This window comes from Oncorhynchus keta, chromosome 35 (genome assembly GCF_023373465.1).
Source record: "Oncorhynchus keta strain PuntledgeMale-10-30-2019 chromosome 35, Oket_V2, whole genome shotgun sequence".
NCBI lineage: Eukaryota > Metazoa > Chordata > Actinopteri > Salmoniformes > Salmonidae > Oncorhynchus > Oncorhynchus keta.
In genome coordinates this window covers 47,431,214-47,451,672 of record NC_068455.1, presented here as the reverse complement: position 1 = coordinate 47,451,672, position 20,459 = coordinate 47,431,214, and the positions used below count along the sequence as shown (strand labels likewise).

The 20,459-nt window shown below is 42.3% G+C and overlaps 2 protein-coding genes across 3 annotated transcripts in view; one reads left to right on the top strand and one right to left on the bottom strand.

Moving 5' to 3' along the window:
* Positions 1 to 4,859, top strand: part of si:dkey-16j16.4 (uncharacterized) — a 70,789-nt gene extending 65,930 nt beyond the window's left edge. For both annotated transcript variants that reach the window (XR_004822373.2, XM_035752760.2), the window contains one exon: positions 2,486 to 4,859. Coding sequence is in view for 1 of the 2 variants with exons in the window: in XM_035752760.2 (XP_035608653.1) it covers positions 2,486 to 2,611 (126 nt within the window). In the remaining variant the exon portion in view is untranslated. The remainder of the gene's footprint in view (positions 1 to 2,485) is intronic.
* Positions 4,860 to 6,702: 1,843 nt separating this feature from the next.
* Positions 6,703 to 20,385, bottom strand: slc4a1ap (solute carrier family 4 member 1 adaptor protein). The gene is made up of 14 exons (XM_035752756.2): positions 19,558 to 20,385; positions 19,138 to 19,336; positions 15,593 to 15,721; positions 15,438 to 15,498; positions 15,046 to 15,185; positions 13,466 to 13,626; positions 13,072 to 13,141; positions 12,573 to 12,762; positions 12,228 to 12,336; positions 11,761 to 11,995; positions 11,202 to 11,291; positions 10,844 to 10,929; positions 10,373 to 10,442; positions 6,703 to 9,322 (listed from the first exon to the last, which is right to left on the bottom strand). Exons 1-14 carry the CDS (start codon positions 20,383 to 20,385, stop codon positions 9,273 to 9,275), a joined length of 2,418 nt encoding a protein of 805 aa, XP_035608649.1. The 3' UTR covers positions 6,703 to 9,272.
* Positions 20,386 to 20,459: the final 74 nt, after the last annotated feature.

Below are 20,459 nucleotides of genomic sequence, written 5' to 3'. Positions count from 1 at the left end.
ATTGGTTCCCACTTTAGGTTGGGGCCCTCTGTTGTGAGTGGTGTCAAGAATATAGGCTGCATCAAGGGATGACAATTGATACAAATACTATTATCTTTATTTTGTCAATAAATCTAATTGGCCTAAGGAATCACATTATTAAGCTATTTAGTAAGTTCAATGTTTTAACATAAAGGTTTGTCTATGTTTAAACTTACTGTTCGGTAACTGCACAAGCCTTATGGTGGATATAGAGCAGTTGTCACCCACCTGGGGATCGACTGGTCGCTCGTCAAGGCATTCCTAGTCTATTACCAAACATTTCTGTATAAAAGCCAATGATAAAAGCTTGCGCTCCTTACATTTCTTTATTCGTGTTGCGCTGTTGGCAGTTGGTGCACTTAGATTCAGAAGCCCTTGCGCACTGTGTAGGCAATGTTCCCATCTGTGGCTAAATTGGATAGCTCAAATCACCTTGCCTACAGATTCCAGCAAAGTTTGATACTAGCCTGCATGAGATTAAATCACTTTTAAAAACCATGACCAGAGAGAGCCTGAAGAATACAGCAAAGACCTGCTGTTTTTATGAGTGTGTTCATATTTTGTTTTTTTACAAAACAAAAAACGCACTTCTCCATACTACCACTTGCGCTGCAGCTGCAATGAAGTAGTAACCAAGTGTATCGATAGCCCTGCGTTTTAATTATTATTAGCAGCTCGTCTTGTCTATTTTAATATCTCTGGTCATAGGAACAACATGAATTTGTGCATGAGGCACCATGATATATTTTGTCATGTTGCTTTCAACTGGGAACTCAAAAAAACACGAGATCCAACTGGAAAAAATCGATTTGAACAGTCAACCAACTCGAAATTCCAAGTCGGAAACTCTGACATCTTTCTAGAGCTCTGACTTTCCGACCTGAAGGTCACTAATGTCATAGTTTGACCTCATTTTTTTTGTTCCCAGATGTCTTGAAAGCACCATGACCTTCAGATGCAGTTACCATCAGTCTAGTAAAATAAAATAAAAAGTGAATTATTTAAATTCATGCTCAGCTGTGCCTTGGAAGTGCTACACCAAATTATATATTTTTTTATCAAAGCTCAAGTTTTGAAATAAAATATGGTCTGAGAAGAAAAATATTGTCAGGCCAGGCATATAGGCAATATTCTGTGATAATGTGTTAGGCCTATACTGCACAAAACCTCATTCTAACATACTTTTTTTTACATTAACCTAATAAAAACAGTTAAGTAATGTAAAAAAATAAAAAATAAAATCAGAGCGGTACATCTCGGCTTGTTTTTTGACAGCGAAAATAATCTTGACTCAGAAAAGGTTGGTGACCACTGGTCTAGAGCAAAAGACACCTCCCTTTGTGGACCAGGGTAATGTAATGAAAAGTTCAGGAACACCTCAAGTAGAGAATATTTACACATCAGACAGTTGTTTACCCCCAAAAAATATTTATCAATTTGTTTTCAACTACTGGTCCTGTAGCACTTATTCTTTTTTTTTTACTGTCTGCAGTAACCCCAGAACTCGACCATGGTTTAACCATTTTGGGCTATAATGTCTATCAGGCCCTAGACACTGGATGACTCTATATGATGCTGGGGAATGCTAACGTGCTACGCTAACATGTGCAGCAGACGCGGATCCGTCCCAAGGTGTAACGACTCGCGCACGCAATGGGCTGCCTTGCAGCTAGCCACATGGAGAACAATTTAACTTTACTGCATCTACGACTTTTGACCTGGAACCTGTCTCTCCCACACTGTAATTCCCGGTGAAAGCTTTTTTCTGTCATTGACAGAATGATTCTGCCTTGGTGTGGAGTGTGTTAACAAGCACTGTTGAGATTTGTTGCCAAGCTACCGTTGCGCAGTAGTCTCTGTCAGATCCCTAAAGACATGTAGTCATATCATATAGTGGTGATGTCATTAGGTGTTTTTCCAATGCATAAGGAAACTTTACACTGCTTTACAAGGCTGCTCATTACAGTAACAGCATGTATATTGAGGTGATGGGAAAGGCCGAGAAATATGGGACAGAAGGGATGTCGGGTGGGGTGGAGGTTGGAGAAACGGGTCCAGGTCAGAGGGAGGGATGAAAAGAGAGGAGGATGATGAAATTATAGAATGTAATGCACAAACCCCAGACACTGGAAACCAACAGCTTTACACACTAACTCAGTTTCTAAATAACATTCAGAAAGGGCTCCATCCCATAATTCGTTTTCGGTCTCTCTTCTGCCAACTGTGAATCTTGGCTCTGTAAGAGGGCACCAGCTAGTGTCACATTAGCCTCTGACTCTGACCTAGCTACAGTTGTGGTGGCTGACCGGTAAATGACCACCAGCTAATGCCCAGAAAAGCAGGGTAAGCCCTGCTACTTCCATCCACCCAGATCCATGGGAGGATAAAAGCCAGATTAGCCAAATCCCTAACTTTCTCTCAAACTTTTTCCTATTTTTTACATACTCTCTCTTTCTGTCCACAGAGCTTGACTGGGACTCGCCCTCTGCCCAGGTATGCCTACGATCCCTCAATATTTGCCTTCCGGTCCCTCAGCAGGGTCCCTCCTTGCAATCCCTTGACTCCGTCTGAAGACCCCCCATGTGTGTGAGGGAATAACACCAACAAAACCACCCCTTCCTCACTTATTGACTCTATAGAAGACTCCCAGACTTCATACTCTGAAGACGAGACTGAGCTAAATAATGAGTATGGTATGGTATGACCGTTAGGACAACTTGACAATGCCAATGTTTGAAGGTCAATATTGTACTCTCAGATAATCCTGCTCTGTCAAATTATGCTGTTGCTCGGACAACTGGTTCACTTGACAGAACCATCTAAGACACTAAGAATGGGGAGATCTTAACCCTGATATTGGATGATGATGTGAGACGAGGGCAGACGGTATGTGTGAACAACAAGGCTCCAATAGAAATTGCTTTGAAAATACACCTCTTCACTCAAGCTCTCCGTACCAAGGACACTTCAGGTATTTCATACATTAACGGCTGTCTTTTGGACACATTTTCAATGGATGGTTGTTCTAAAAATGAATTATCAAAAATATTTTTGAAGGACAAAACAAGCATTCGAAAGCATTCAAAGACCACTCCAATGCGCTCGATACAAGGGAAATGTATGTTGACGACAATCAAAGGTCAAATAAACGCATGACAGGTTTGTTGTCTAGACCAGGGTTTCCCTAACCCGGTCCTGGGCCCCCCATATTTTAGTTTTTGCCCTAGCACTACACAGCTGATTCAAATAATCAAAGCTTGATGATGAGTTGGTTATTTAAATCAGCCGTGTAGTGCTAGGGAAAAAAACAAAAAAGTGCACCCCAGGGCCCCCCCGCCGAGTTTGAGTAACCCTGGTCGAGACGGACAACAGCTCATTAGGACAACTCATGAACAGAGGCTTTCTTGACACATTGCAAGATGTACACTGCACGATATAAGTAAAGAGTCTATATTTCGTGATATCAACCAGCGCTAAGTGCGTCGATACTAGGGTCGAAATGGAGATCAGCTTTCTCCATTCAAATATTTCCATAACATTATAATTATTTCACAATACTGACGACGGATCAGCTCCTTGAGAGATATTTCCATCTATGGCTGCAAATATTGAGCGGCGTATTCTAATGCTTTTAATGCTTACCCAATAAAAATGCACAAAATCACTGATTTGGCACATCATTGCGCACATGTTAGGCTACACATCATTAAATATATTTAGAGACATTATATACAGTAGCCTACATGTAGCAAAATAGAACTCAATTGATTGAACATGAAATGTTTTTCAACATATTATTGAAAACACCTACAGCCTACTGTTTATATTTTAATGCAGTCATCTCGGTTTTCACTTTGAAGCATATTTTTATACGTCGCTCGTTTGTATCAACTGCAAAGACAATTGCAAATTCATCTTTGTCGTGAACTTTGTTCTGAAGTTATCGGCGGTCACAGAGAGATCAGTCAACCATGTGATTCTATGTTTAGCGGAGATCTTCTGTTCATTAAGTGATGCTAGAGGGCAAAAAAAGCATCTAAAGTTGCACTTGGCTATTTTACGAGTGATCTGAGTCAGGCGTTAGATTACGAGGGCTTTCAAGTGCAATGTTAATGATAGTTTTGGGAAACAGCTCAGATATTTAACGTTGCTCCTACAAAGGGTTTAACGATGAACTTAGCTTTAAGATGCTTTTGGGAAACCGGGCCCAGGTCATGAGATACTACGAAATGTATGACTAGTTCAAGAGGTAACAATGTAACCCTCAACCTGTTGACGAGTTTGTGAATATCACCTTAAGAAGAAAACAGGATAACATCAAATACTTTGTCCTCTTTTCCTGTATGCATTTCACTGTGCTGTGGTGCAGAAAATAAAGGTATATGAGCATGCAAGAAAGGGAGTATAAGAAATCTATGAGAATATGACATGATTTACTGCTTTAATTTCAGTGCTGTGTCATGAGCTTGTGTAGTACGCTATGCAACACCTTTCTAACTCTGTATGTACCTGTATGTACCTTTTCTTCGGTGGCACATCGCCACATGTATGAGACAACCAAAGGTCATCCCAAACGTCTCATCGTTGTGCCTCTGAATGACATTCCTGATGTATTGAACGTTAAACTGAGGCTAGTCTTGACTGTAGGGTCGATGTGCTAAAGTAATCAGTGACCAGACAACCTATTTATGCATATGAATGTATCCCTTGATGGACATGCTGCGATCAAAACAATGTCACCATAACCAAGCTCTGCTAGAGTGAATGTTGTGCAGCGCTATGACATTTCTGTGTCCCTCGCATAATTTCTGAACAAATAAATGCTCTGTGGCATCTTGGTTCTTAGGAGTGATACATTTTAGATCACATTACATAGACTAATTCTATGTGCATTGACACGATTACCATTTTGGATTTGCTGTGTACCAGGGTTGGCATCAATCCCATTTCAATCCAGTCAATGCACAATGTGAATCCAAAAACGAGTGTCATTTATTTTCAGTGAGGACATATTCTCCCTGTCACTCTGTGTGTCTCCTTCCTCATTGCCGTGGCCCACACAGCTTCTGATCCATGACCCTGGTCTACTGCATCTCTAGCTCCAGTACTGGTGGAGCTCTGAGAGTTGAATCTGGGATTACTCCATCCCTCAAGAGCCAATTGGGTCAGGAGGATATAGAGGGTCAGGCAGCATGGTCGGGAGTGGGCTGGGCCAGGAGCTTAGAGAGGAGGCTCTGGAGCGAGAGCCCAGGGCCAAAGCTGTCTGGAGGTCCTGCGGCACTGGGATTTGGAAAAGTGTGTTTATGGGAACTGAGATTTGAACGTGTGTGAGAGTACAGTACATGCTTGCATAAAGTATGTGTATTTGCAGAAGTGCGTGCAGCTTGTGCACCTGGTATGTGAGTTATGTGCTGCTAGGGCTTCTGCAGATAGATACCCACATATCAGAGTGTATGCGCAAATAATAGTGTGTCTATGCGGGTGCAAAGGCTGCGTGGTGGCGTAGAGTGAGGCAGGACTTGTGTATGTGTCACACCAAAGCCTGCCAAGACGGCAAGGTTCCCACCCCTCCTCACTGGATCACAGCAGAACATCTCACCAAATGGTGCAAGCTACTCATTGCCAGATCAGACTGTTTGTGTCAGTAGGCAGGTTTCCATTCTCAGGTTTATTCGACAAAGCGAAAACAATTGTTTGCGACGTGTAATGGAAACGGCAGATATACATATTTTCTAAACATCGGTAACATTTTTATCCGATTGACAGGGGTAGATTTTTTGGTTGAACTTCGTGACAAATGAAGTGGAACGTTATTTTTTTGATTTTCTTGAATCAATGTTTGGTGAATAAGTTCGCAAGCCATGTGATGTCGTCACACAACTCAAGCTCCACTCCACATTCAATTCTAAATGTCTACTGCTAGCAAAATACATTTTTTTAAACAAAAATGTTTTCTTTGCAGGACAAGGATTGTCCTGACTTTCAAGAATGCCTGAATTGCTTCATCTTGCTTTTCTGGTTGGCTGGATGCAAGTTTCACCATCCAATTATAACAGATCTACAGGAGTGCAAATCTCACCGTGGCACGGTCAAGTGGGGCACATGATCATTATTAGAATATGGCAAATATTAGTCAATTATTGCATTCTATCCATGCTGGCTTTTGCTGGCTACCAGAGACATGAAAATTATTGGTGGGAGGGCATACAGGCTGTCACTAATGTATTATTGCACAATTTTATTTGCCTAAATGGGTGATCGAAACACTTCACTTTTATTCAACACTGGTTTATTTTTTGTTGTTGGGGTGTGACATTAAGTCCAGCTGTTTTTAAAATCGATATAGGATGGTTAATTGGAAACAGGCAGGCAATTGTCGCATCTATTTTCTATGCAAACTTTCTAATGTCAACAAAATCACTGGACAAGTTAATGGAAACAGTGGATCTCACACACACACACGGTTGGCTGTGAGAAACATGCCTGTATACATTGAGATGGATGGGGAGGGTGGAGGCTTTGGGGATTGTGAAAATTGAGGGGTAGAGATTCAGTGGTTGAACTGGAGATGAGAAGACGTGCAGTTGTAGACAAACAAATGTCTAAAAACATGGAGCTATTTATTTGTGGGGAAATGAGTCTTCACTGCAAACCTTGAAAGATGGAATCTGAACAACCCTGTACCTTGTGGACAACTTTATTGTACAAATAAAAAGTAACAAAATACACAACTTCTGGAAGGGTATTACTTTTAACCTTCCAGGTTTAAGAGTCTCAGCTGGAAGGAATAACATAGTAGTGAGGTGGAGGGAGAAAATGAATACAAGAATAAAATGCCGTGTGGGATTTCTGAGGCAGTGTAATCCTGCTCTAGGTAGCTTGCCACAAACAGAAATTAAACCCTACTTCACAAACAGCCTCCTAAACACTAAGTCACAAGTAATGAAGATCTGGTTAAAAAGACACTTTGGAGAGGGAGGACACACACTACATTTGACTTGACTCATTATCAGCTTGCGTTTTATCCAGTAATGCCACACAAGTGCCCAGATGGTCTGCAAGCTGCTTATATGCGCTCCCTCACTCTCCGCCACTCTCACTCTCCTTTGAAAGAGGGTTACGCCAGCAATCGACAGTGAAACCCAGCAGCGAACCCATACTGTTCGGACGTCAGGTGGGCTTAGTTGCGAGAAAGCAGCCAAAGTAACAAAGCAGACCTCGGATGAGTGAATGTGGGCACTATAGCTAAATCCTTCACTATATGCTGTACACTCATCTGACATAGGATAGGGCCAATTCAAATTGGACTCCGTTTAAGTGTAGCCTATCTCTATTACATACAATGGGGTGAGTCAAGTGCTTTCAGGCAGGCCTACTACGGTAACTAGCCAGCAGATCCAACCCGCTTCCTTACAGCTACACGAAGGTCGGGCATAATTCCTGTTTTTATTAAGACACAGCGGAGTCTGTACAAGATATGCCTCAGAAAACGAACCTCAATCCAGGGATGTGAAATGCATTATACTCCGAATTGTTTCATTATTCCAACATTTCTCATCTCTGGATTGAGGTTCATTTTCCGAGTCATATCTTGCACCAGCTCAGCGGTGTCTCAATACACACAGGAATGCTTTCCGACCCTGGTGCAGCTGTAAAAGCAAGTGGCTCGGATCTGCTGGCTAGCCTACTAACCAGTATGTGAGGACTGATATCTTAACTGTAATGGGACTGGTCCTTTTTCACACTGTCCAAGGATATGTAATGCAAAAACATTCACCAAGTTGTCTCAATGACATGATCATCTTGGAGAAAGAAGGCAATGGTTACCATGAGGCAACTACAAACCAGCTACCAACCATCAAATTTAGTCATTTTCACAGAGGGCAACACTAAGCTTTCCCAGTGCCAGCCTCCACATTGTTGCCATTTTCCCAGAAGTGAATTAAAATTTGGTAAAGGTAAATTGGGGTCACTTAGAAATGTCACTTAGAAATGTCCTTGGTTTTGAAAGAAAATCAAATTTTCTGTCCATTAAAATAACATCAAATTGATCAGAAATACAGTATAGACATGGTTCATGTTGTGAATTACTATTGTAGCTGGAAAAAGCTGATTTTTAATGAAATATCTACATAGGCGTACAGAGGACCATTATGAGCAACCATCACTCCTGTGTTCCAATGGCACAGTGTTACCCAACTATTATTCTTTATTAAAATAAAGTGGTGATCCTAACTGACCTAAGACAGGGAATTTTCACTAGGATTAAATGTCAGGAATTGTGAAAAACTGAGATTAAATGCATTTGGCTAAGGTGTATGTAAACTTCCGACTTCAACTGTACATAGGCCCATTATCAGCAACCATCCCTTCTGTGCCGAGAACGCCAGCATCCCGGAGTCGCCTCTTCACTGTTGTTGTTGAGACTGGTGTTTTGTGGGTACTATTTAATGTAGCTGCCAGTTGAGGACTTCGAAAGAATCTGTTTCTCAAACTAAACACTAATGCACTTGTCCTCTTGCTCAGTTGTGCACCGGGGCCTCCCACTCTTTCTATTCTGGTTAAAGCCAGTTTGCGCTGTTCTGTGAAGGGAGTAGTACACAGCGTTGTACGAGATCAGTTTCTTGGCAATTTCTCGCATGGAATAGCCAACATTTCTCAGAACAAGAATAGACTGACAGGTTTCAGAAGAAAGTCTGTTTCTGTTAATTTTGAGCCTGTAATCAAACCCACAAATGCTGACGCTCTAGACTCAACTAGTCTAAAGAAGGCCAGTTTTATTGCTTCTTTAAACAGAACAGTTTTCAGCTGTGATAACATAATTGCAAAAGGGATTTTAATGATCAATTAGCCTTTTAAAATTATAAACTTGGATTAGCTAACACAATGTGCCATTGGAACACAGGAGTGATGGTTGCTGATAATGGGCCTCTGTAGATATTCCATTAAAAGCCAGTCATTTCCATCTGCAATAGTCATTTACAACATTAACAATGTCCACACTATTTTTGATCAATTTGATGTTATTTTAATGGACAAAAAAAAGTGCTTTTCTTTAAAAAACAAGGGCATTTCTAAGTGACCCTAAACTTTTGAATGGTAGTGTATGTTGCATGCAATATCCCTTACGCAGGAGTGTCATAGAACACAAATAGATCCCGAGTGGATGGAGGCCTGTGTGTCTGTTGCTGCTAAGTCCGCACGTGGGTGGAGTCGAGAAAAAAAAGGGTCAAAAAGTTTGAGACGTGTGTTCAGTAGCCATACTTTTCATTGAGGTGGGTGCGGCCATCCCCAGACTGACCTGTAGACATGGAGGACAACGTTTTAGGCATATTATTCAGAACATGAACATTGAAAAAGTAGTGACAGTGCAGTGACCAGAGTCTAAAGTGCCTGCTTTAAGACCGGCTCGCAAAACAAATTTAGTATGGGGGCCTGTTTTGTTGCTATATTAAGTCACTGGCTATCTGCTCCAAGAACAAAACCCTATCTAGTCACATGTGTGTAACAGCTATGTGGGAAATAAATGATTCCACTTAACCATGCCAACCTTCCTCACATGTCGCAGTGTCTGCCAATGACATACTTTTCTCTTTAGGTACTCGCACGCAATCTTATCTAAAAACCAAATTGTGTGTTTCTTGCTAGTTGCTAAATACAATGAGTTTTGTCAATGAATCCAAATGGCTCTTAGCAGTGTACTTACCCCCGCAAAACGTTAAAACCTTATCTTAACAGCGTGGCTTTGATCTGCATTCCTTGGCCACGGATGAAAATGCAGTCTAAACTCTCCCTTTTCACAAATTGGCCATAAAGCCTGTTTACTTCCCTTTTCTCTTTCTACCCTAGCACCCTTCATCCCAGAGGTCAGGGACAACCTTATTCCTCCTCTTACTTAGGAGTGGTAGAGAACACATATAGTCCTTCTCATAAAGAGCATTGTGCAGTGTGTTCAACAATAGGTTGACAATAATCTTGCTCTGTAATGTACATTTCCTCAGTCCTGAAACTGTTGCCATAACTCCAAATGTCACCTAGCTGCGAGGTTACAATCCTGTGAGATTATTCAGACAAAAAGGTCTTATTTCTTGATGAAGGTTCCTCGGCAAAAACATTAAACAGAAATTACATTACTGTTAAATGGTTGAACAACAGTTGACGAGGTTAAGGGCCTGGCTTATTAGTCAAAGACAAGCCAAATTTAGTTGTCTTTGACCTATGTGTTACCCCAGCGTTCACCTCAAGACATGGCCGCCCTATGTCAAGGGGCCAGGTGGTAGGTGATTAACATCACAAGATGACAGAACTCATAGCAATAAACAAGAGAATATTAACAAGAAGTTATTTATACCTGTGGGGGGCACCCAGACACAATAGTCTGGGTCATCCTCAGGGTACTGTCCTGATTGGGCGGCTGGAGGCTGGAGACAAAAGCATGACAATGTGACAGAGCATTTCTCTTATGAGCGAAGAAAAAAAATGCACCAACACTACAAAGTGGCTCTCTTTCCGCATAGTACAATTTAGGTAGTAAATGGAAAATAGACGGAATATAATAGAGATTAAGAGGGTGAATCATCGCATGGTACAAGAAAATTCACAGAGTAACCTAGTATTGTATCAGCCCAGTTTCTTTGTATAACTCAAGTTGGTCTAAAAGTACACTGGATTGAAATTTGGGGGATTGTGTAGAACGCCAGCATACTTCATTAACAGTATTCATTCATTCTCAATCAAGTTTTGGCTCATTATTGACTAGTGTGTGTGAGAGTGAGTGAGTGAGTGAATGTGTGTGAGGGCGCACTGAGCTCGAAGTGCTTACTCTGTTGGGGCCGGTGGTTCTTTTTTTCAAGAACGTCCTCGGACTGGGCTTGGCAGCTGCCGCCTCCTTGCCCCCTTCTTTAGGGTCTAAAGAAGATGGGAAGAGAAACACCAGAACTAAAGTTGGGAACTAAAGACCATCCACACAATGCGAGAATCTCAATTGCATTGCCCCTTCAAAACACATTGGATAAGAAGGTCAGAGGGGCAGGACCTCTGAACTTCTCATTTAATGGGTTTTGAGGAGGCGAGAGGACCAAGGAAATTAAACTGATTATCACGTGCACACATAGCCAGACGGAGAGAAAAACAGCGTACCAACAGAAGAGCAAAGAGACACAAACGTTGAGTTCCTGTACCTGATAAGGGCTTTAAACGGCCGAGAGGCGCATCTTCCATGGTTTCCTCAGGCTCCTCTACATCTATACTTCTCTGGGACAGCTTTTTCCCTATAAAAAAAGAAACAGACAAAGACACTGTTCAATGACCACAGCTGAATAGTGGTACGTTGTTATGGAAAACAATTTCACCATGATGATGCCACATCAGAGCCAAACATTGGAGATACATAGATATGTAGTATAATATGTATAGCTCTGTCCAAAGTAACACTGCCATCTACAGGCGATTGGGAGAACAACAGCTTCATATGGATATGACACAGGCTACATTCCAATGAACTACCCCAATTAACTATATTCCAATTAATTGTGCACGCCTACACCCCCTCATGGATTTAAAGGAACGGACTGCTGTAAGGAATATGGTGGAAACTCCCAGCAGTCATGCTTGCACCAAGCAAACGCTTTTACATGTATGAGGGGAAAGTAAAGGAGTACACACCTCTGGAGAAGGGTAGAGAATCGGAATGCAGCCACAGTGAGCAGCAAGACACAGTATCTAACTCTTATATCATACCTCTGGGGGATTGGGACAGAGGTGGGTCCTGCCTCTGGCATCCTGTACTGCAGCCCTCTGTGGAATCAGTGCTTTCATTGGACTGTTGGGGTTCCTCAGCCTGGATGTCAGCCTCAGTCAAGTCTTCACTCCCTTTGTTGTTGTTGTCATCCTCCTCCTCCTCTTCCTCCTCCTCTTCCTCTCCTTTCATGTTGAAGAGTTCTGCGGGCAGATTGGCTCGCTTTGGGGGCAACTTCTAAGAAAGAGGGAAAGAGCACAAAAAATTTAGTGGTTTTGAAGAGACAACAGTTGAGTAAGAGATGCAGAGAGAGGGAGAGCGCTATAAAGAAATAGGTAGACAGACTTAGAGACAGAAAGAAATCGCAGAAATAGGGATAGTGTAAACTGTAAAGCTTTTCCAGCATTTGCAAAAACCCTCGTATGAAAAGCTATTATGGATATTCTCCTCTGTTGCCAAGTGAACATACCCCTATGGTCCCAGTCTTCAGTTTGAACTTGGCGCCTCCCTTCATGGCACCAAACAGCGGTAGGGACCGCTTCTTAGGCTTGTCTACGTCGGACGACCCACTCATAGACCTATGAGGATTTTTTTTTGTCAGTGTGCAATACTGTACAACCATGTGTAGCGAACATGCAGTATTTCTAGGAGGGAACAGCAATAGGCACTACTAATATACAATCATCCTCAAGAGGCATTTGACAGAATAACGGATGAATGGATACATTGTGAGAGAGAGGCACCAAGATGCAACATTCAACTAGGTGATTCAGATATTAAAGGATAGCTGCATGCATATGCATATATATATCACCCCGTCTGCAGTGAAGGCATCTGGGCTGGTCGCGTGAGCTCCACCAGCCGGCGCAGTCTCTGGGCCTCCTTACGCAGGTCGGCGGTGTGCACGTGCAGCTTACGGCGCTCCACTCCGTCCAGCGCCGCCTCGCTGCGCACGGCGACCATGAAGGCATCCAGCGGGTCCTCAGAGGATGAGTGAGAGCCGTCTGATAGGAAGGAGAAATAGAAGTGAATTGAAACCTGACGATAAAGCACTCAGTCTCACACATACACAGACAAACTGACAGATACAACACCACTCACTTGGGTGAAACTACACATAGTTGACAGCAACGTAGGTGTACCAGTGTTGCTTAATCCTGGTCCTGAGGAACCAAAGGGGTGCACATTTTGTTTTTTTGCGCTAGCACTACACACCTGATTCCACTTTTTAAAGGAAACAGGATTCAGAAACACTAACCTAGACACACTGCGATGAAAGGTGGTTGAAAATACCTTTTCTGTGCACCACTTACCTCTCCCTGTAGCACTGAGCTTCTTCTCCGTCTCTGCCAGAGCCTTCTCAACCACCAACAGTTTGGCCACCTTAGCAAGATAACAAGCACCCTGTCACTCTAGTTCACACCATAAAAGCTATAGTACCCTTCCTCCCCTGACATATCACATACTGTGCACACAAAACATTTCAATAGACAGAAGAGGCTATTTGAAACAAAAACTTTGTTTTGTGGATTTGTAAAGTGTACTTCTGTTTCAGAGAATTGGCAACATCAGTGATAGTGCAATACATACAGCATTGTAATGTGATATCTTAGATGAGCACTTCATTTTGAGAGATACTTCGTATTTCCTTTTTTAATTCCTGAGGTTGAAATGTGAGAAAGCGTATTTAATGACATGGGTCTTTACCAGTGACTCGTAAGTGTCCGGGCGCTCCTGAATCTTTCCCGCCTTCTTCATGCGCTCCTGTCTCTTCTTCTCCACAGCACCGGTGCGGTCCAGAAAGTTATCATCGTCACTGTCATAGAAATCCTCGTCCTCCCAGTTCTTCTTCTTGCGCTTGCGGGAAACTGGAGGGAGTGGATTATGAACAAGTTAAAGTACAACAACAGTAGAAGTTACAGACAATGAGCACGATTACATGCACACTATAGTGATTATGGTGGATAGTCAGGTCAATACAATGATTTGTTTAAAACGTTTACATGCTTTGCAAAAAGAACGATTTCCATAATAATCCTGTTTACATGGACACGGAAATCAGGCTACTGATGGGCCTTTTGATAAATGCAGAAAATCAGTCATCAAAATCAACAGTGACCATGTTATTTTTGCTAATACTTTTTGATTCTCAGTTTGGACATATCAAGTTTGTATGTGAAAACTATTTACAAGACGCATACTTGCTTTTTCTGAACTCACTTCATTCGCGCACAAGAGCGAGGCTTGCGCTACTCGGTGCTAGAACATGCCCCCAGAAGCCGATTAAGTTTTTTTACATGTAGATTGCTCAGAAAAGCAGGTGTTTTAATCGGCGTATGCTTACTTCTATTATGATCTTACGCCGATTAAGATAAGCAGACTAAGGTGTTTACATGACTAATGCCATATTCTGTCTTCTGCCATAATGTTTAAAATTGAATTATTAGTGTGTATGTAAACATACTCAATGGTACAGAGTAAGGACTCAACGTCTGGCGGACCATGGGGTTAAGCCTACATAGGGAATAAACAAAGTTGTTTGACGCATCTTCCAAGTGCCTAAACAGGCTACAATATGTCCAGAACTATACTGCACGTGTCCTCAACCACACCTCCTCTTGCAAGCACATCACTCCAGTGCTGTTCAACCTCTACTGGCTCCCCATATGTTCACGCGTCGACTACAAAATCCTGGTTCAAACCGACCAAGCTATCTCTGGACTGAAGTATCTGTCTGACCTCATTCTACCCTCCTGTACCACACGCACCCGTCGCTTCTCCAGGTCCGTATCCCTTCAGCAGCCCCGCAGCAGACTATGGGTGACAAGACTGTCAGTTGCGTGGCGCTGCAGGACGCATTTTCAGACACAATTAGGCTGCAGTCTCTGTCCTCTACTAATTCTGTTCTCCGGATCTGGCGACACTTGTATATAGCTTTGATTGTTGTCTTGTGTTCTGGATTGTTTTTATTAAATGTTTTATTTTTGTGTCTGTGAAAATTACTTTACAAATTAAATGAATTATTATTATAATAAATATACATTGTAAATAAAAACTTGAATAACAACCAAAATAGCAAGCCATCACCTTCAATGTGAGCTATTCACTGTTTTGTAGGGTATTCACTGTGTATAACGTTACATTTCAATATAACTTTGGAATAAAGGAAAGAAATGACTAGGCGCTGCTGAACCACTCATACTGCTGATGTAGCAGGCTGCATTGACTACAGTAAATAGTAACAGTTCTGCTGTGGGCTGATGTAGCAGCTCTACTAGGACCCCCACCTGCCTCCTGCCTGAGCAGGCCCCGGGCCTCCAGGATTCGACACGCCTCCAGGGAAGACTGGATGGCCGCATCTTTCTTCTTCCCTGTGTGGGTCACCTCGGCGACCAGCTGCTTCCCCGAAGCGTCATCCACTGGGAGCCTGTGTGTGGAAAGGAGGTGACATGTTTTACATTCTATTCAGTATGTCAATTTTCTACCTGGTAGTTCGTTGAAAGATACATGTCACAAATTGGCTAGGTCTGAAATCAGTCCCTGATTAGTGGGGATGAATAAAAGACAGAGGGGTTGCAGACCTACAGGTCCAAATTTGAGAAGGACAGCAATATCATTTGCATGATATAAAACATGATTGCACACAATTACATACCCTCAGACAAAATAAAAAACTTACTTTACTCTGCAGAGCCAGGTACCGTGGCTTTTGTCTTCATACTCAAACTCAAGCTCTTCCCCTGAAATAAAAGACAGATAGCGAGACACTGTCAAACACACCAAAAGGAAACATGATTATGGTACTAGTGAATATCGTTCTCCAAAAGATCTGACCTTCTCGGTCAAAGAAGCCCTGCAGTGCTTTCTTAGGGTCCTTCAGGTAAGCAGCCTCTTGGTCCTCCTGGAACTCTGTGGAGAAGGGGTTCTCCTCGTTCTCATCCTCTTCGGGGGCTGCTTCATCAGCTACACATGTACAGTTGAAGTCGGAGGTTTACATACACCATAGCCAAATACATTTAAACTCAGTTTTTCACAATTCCTGACATTTAATACTATTAAAACTTCCCTGCCTTAAGCCAGTTAGGATCATCACTTTATTTTAAGAATGTGAAATGTCAGAATAATAGTAGAGAATTATTTATTTCAGATTTTATTTATATCATCACATTTCTCGTGGGTCAGAAGTTTACATACACTCAATTAGTATTTGGTAGCATTGCCTTCAAATTGTTTAACTTGGGTCAAACATTTCGGGTAGCGTTCCACAAGCTTCCCACAATAGGTTGGGTGAATTTTGGCCCATTCCTCCTGACAGAGCTGGTGTAACTGAGTCAGGTTTGTAAGCCTCCCCCTTTTCCTCCAAACATAACAATGGTCATTATGGCCAAACAGTTCTACTTTTGTTTCATCAGACCAGAGGACATTTCTCCAAAAAGTACAATCTTTGACCCTGTGCAGTTGCAAACCGTAGTTTGGCTTTTTTATGGCGGTTTTGGAGCAGTGGTCTCTTCCTTGCTGAGCAGCCTTTCAGGTTATGTCGATATAGGACTAGTTTTGCTGTGGATATAGATACCTTTGTACCTGTTTCCTCCAGCATCTTTACAAGATCCGCAGAGTAGCCTAAGTGGTTAGAGCGGTGGACTAGTAACCGAAAGGTTGCAAAATCGAATCTGTCATTCTGCCCCTGAACAGGCAGTTAACCCACTGTTCCTAGACCGTCATTGAAAATAAGAATTTGTTCTTAACTGACTTGCCTAGTTACATAAAATAAAAAAGGTCCTTTGCTGTTGTTCTGGGATTGATTTGCACTTTTCGCACCGAAGTACATTCATCTCTAGGAGACAGAATGCATATCTTTCCTGAGCGGTATGACAGCTGCGTGGTCCCATGGTGTTTATACTTGTGCACTATTGTTTGTACTGATGAACGTGGTACCTTCAGGCATTTGGAAATTGCTCCCAAGAATGAACCAGACTAGCTCCACAATGAGATTGCGTGCAGGCCAGGCAGCAGGGTGCGTGCAGGCAAGGCAGCAGGGTGCGTGCAGGCCAGCCTGCCAGCTTAGTGGAGTCTGCCACTAGCACAGTCAGTGTAGTCAGCTCAGCTATCCCCATTGAGACTGTGTCTGTGCCTCGACCTAGGTTGTGCAAAACTAAACATGTTTTCGCCTTAGAAATCTCACTGGAATTAAAGACCTCTTCCATTCCTGACATTATTGAAAGAGATTGTGATTACCGCACATATCAAAATAGGGCTACTTAATGTTAGATCCCTCATTTCAATTACAATTTACATCCACAATTAGTATTTGGTAGCATTGCCTTCAAATTGTTTAACTTGGGTCAAACATTTCGGGTAGCCTTCCACAAGCTTCCCAAATTACAAAAAAAAAAAAACAGTTCGTCTTTTGAGGATCTCGTCATGAAATCTATGCATTCTACTCAATCACTTTTTATAGCTACTGTTTACAGGCCTCCTGGGCCATATACAACATTCCTCACTGAGTTCCCTGAATTCCTATCAGACCTTGTAGTCATGGCAGATAATATTCTAATTTTTGTTGACTAATATTCACATGGAAAAGTCCACTGAACCACTCCAAAAGGCTTTCGGAGCCATCATCGAGTCAGTGGGTTTTGTCCAACACGTCTCTGGACCTACTCACTGCCACAGTCATACTCTGGACCTAGTTTTGTCCAGTGGAATAAATGTTGTGGATCTTAATGTTTATCCTCATGATCCTGGACTATTGGACAACGATTTTATTAAGTTTGCAATCGCAACAAATAACCTGCTCAGACCCCAACCAAGGATCATCAAAAGTCTATATATTCTCGGACAACCCAAAGATTCCTAGATGCCCTTCCAGACTCCCTCTACCTACCCAATGACATCAGAGTACAAAAATTCAGTTAACCACCTAACTGAGGAACTCAATTTAACCTTGAGCAATACCCTAGATGCAGTCGCAACCCTAAAAACAAAAAACATTTGTCATAAGAAACTAGCTCCCTGGTATACAGAAAATACCCAAGCTCTGAATCAAGCTTCCAAAAAATTGGAACGGAAATGGCGCTACACCAAACTGAAAGTCTTCCGACTAGCTTGGAAAGACAGTACCGAAGAGCCCTCACTGCTGCTCGATCATCCTATTTTTCCAACTTAATTGAGGATAAGAACAATCCAACATTTCTTCATGATACGGTCACAAAGCTAACTAAAAATCAGCATTCCCCAAGAGAGGATGGCTTTCACTTCAGCAGTGATAAATTCATGAATTTCTTTGAGGAAAAGATCATGATTATTAGAAAGCAAATTACGGACTCCTCTTTAAATCTGCGTATTCCTCCAAAGCTCAGTTGTCCTGAGTCTGCACAACTCTGCCAGGACCTAGGATCAAGGGAGACAGTCACCTTTTTTAAGACTATATCTCTTGAAGACAATTATGAAAATAATCATGGCCTCTAAACCTTCAAGCTGCATACTGGACCCTAATCCAACTAAACCACTGAAAGAGCTGCTTCCTGTGCTTGGCCCTACTATGTTGAACATAATAAACATCTCTATCCACCGGAAGTGTACCAAACTCACTAAAAGTGGCAGTAATAAAGCCTCTCTTGAAAAAGCCAAGCCTTAACCCAGAAAATATATATTTTTTTAACTATGGGCCTATAACAAATCTCCCATTCCTCTCAAAAAAAAATCAAAAGCTGTTGCGCAGCAACTAACTGCCTTCCTGAAGACAAACAATGTATACGAAACGCTTTAGTTTGGTTTTAGGCCCCATCATAGCACTGAGACTGCACTTGTGAAGGTGGTAAATTACCTTTTAACAGCGTCAAAACCGAGGATCTGCATCTGTCCTCGTGCTCCTAGACCTTAGTGCTGCTTTTGATACCATCAATCACCACATTCTTTTGGAGAGATTGGAAACCCAAATTGGTCTACACGGACAAGTTCTGGCCTGGTTTAGATCTTATCTGTCGGAAAGATATCATTTTTTTTCTCTGTGGATGGTTTGTCCTCTGACAAATCAACTGTAAATTTCAGTGTTCCTCAAGGCTCCGTTTTTAGGACCACTATTGTTTTCACTATATATTTTACCTCTTCCAAAACTATAAATTTAAATTTACTATAAATTTGTGGAGTGGTTGAAAAATGAGTTTTAATGACTCCAACTTAAGTGTATCTAGACTTCTGATTTCAACTGTATGTATTGGTAGATAGGAAGGCGAGAGAGAGAGATTAAAGTCAACATATTGAGGGCTTGAAGCTACAGAGCTGTGATATGGTAGCAGTGGTTAATTGCAATTAATGGAAGTAAACAATTCTGAGCCATGCATTACAGTCTCTCCTGGTGCTGAGCACTGAAAGCTTACCTATTCCCCAGGAACAGCCCGAATCATTGTTTAAACTCTTTCCCTGGATGCCACTGCTTTCTTTCCCCTCTTCCTTTTCCTCCTCATCCGAGCCTTCTCCCATCATCCTCCTCTCCAGGTCCTCCCGCTGCTTCCTGGCTCGCTCCCGCAGCTCTGTGACAGTCAGGTCTGACTCCGCCTCTTCGTCAAACTCTGGACCCTGCAAAGATATACAGTAGAGTAGGGCTATTCAGAACTACAATGGTAAAGGACTACATAAGTGATAGAGGTTTGAAGTCTAAGGATGTCTAATCTAGTACATCTATCCTACCTGTGGTAGTAAGTGCACTGTGTATAACATTTTACTTAGCCTATTTTTGAATGGTATGAACACTAAGTAATGTTTTCTGGCATGAAGGAACAATTCTTATTTTTTTTTACCTGCATGATGAAAAGTCTAGTGCTTCCCCCGAATTTGAGTACGTGCCCAACCCGTACTCTGATGTAGGTATTCGGTGGTATCTTGTTCTTGTTGACGAAGGTACCATGTGTGCTGCCCAGGTCATGGACATAGAACCCTCTTGCCTCTCCAACTGCCTCCTCCTCTCCTGCCAGCCCACGGTATTGAATGACAGCGTGATACCTGGAGATTGAGGGGTGTTCCAGGGATACGTCACACACAGGTAAACGTCCGACCACAAAATAACTCTGCTGGGTGAGTGGGACCGTATCAACTATAGTGCCATTCTTGAGGATTTCTAGGGAATATGGGACATCTGCCACTCCTGCCCAAGGAGGTTCGGCATATGGAACAGGAGGGTGGGGTTTAAATTTGCCAATAGGTGTTCCTTTGACAGGAAATCTTGGTGGGGGTTGGACGTCACTAGTCTGGTCTTTTTCGGAATAATTTTCGCCCTCTACACCTTTCCGTGACGTTGTGTTGTCATTATCCGACGTGAAAGGGGTGGTTTGCTCATCTGCAGATGCCGCACTACTATCAGAAGTAGATGGTTGTAGTTCTTTGTCGCCATTTTCTTCATGTGTAGGCTTTCTTGCTACTCTGCTCGCGACAAGACCTCGTTTACTCACGAGCGAAGGCGCGGCAAAGAGAGCAGGTTTTTTGAAAGGGTCCTCTGTTTGAGTGTTAGTCACGTCTTCTTCCTTGTTACATTCACCACCATTCTCATTACTCACACGTTCTTCCATTTGAGTGTCCATTTCTTTAACAGTAAACATTTCACACTCTTCTGTGCGCGAGGAGTCCGCCATGTTTATTTGGTTCGGCTCTCAACTCGGATCGTGCTGTAACACAATTCCATGCTAATTGTTACCGTCAGAGATCT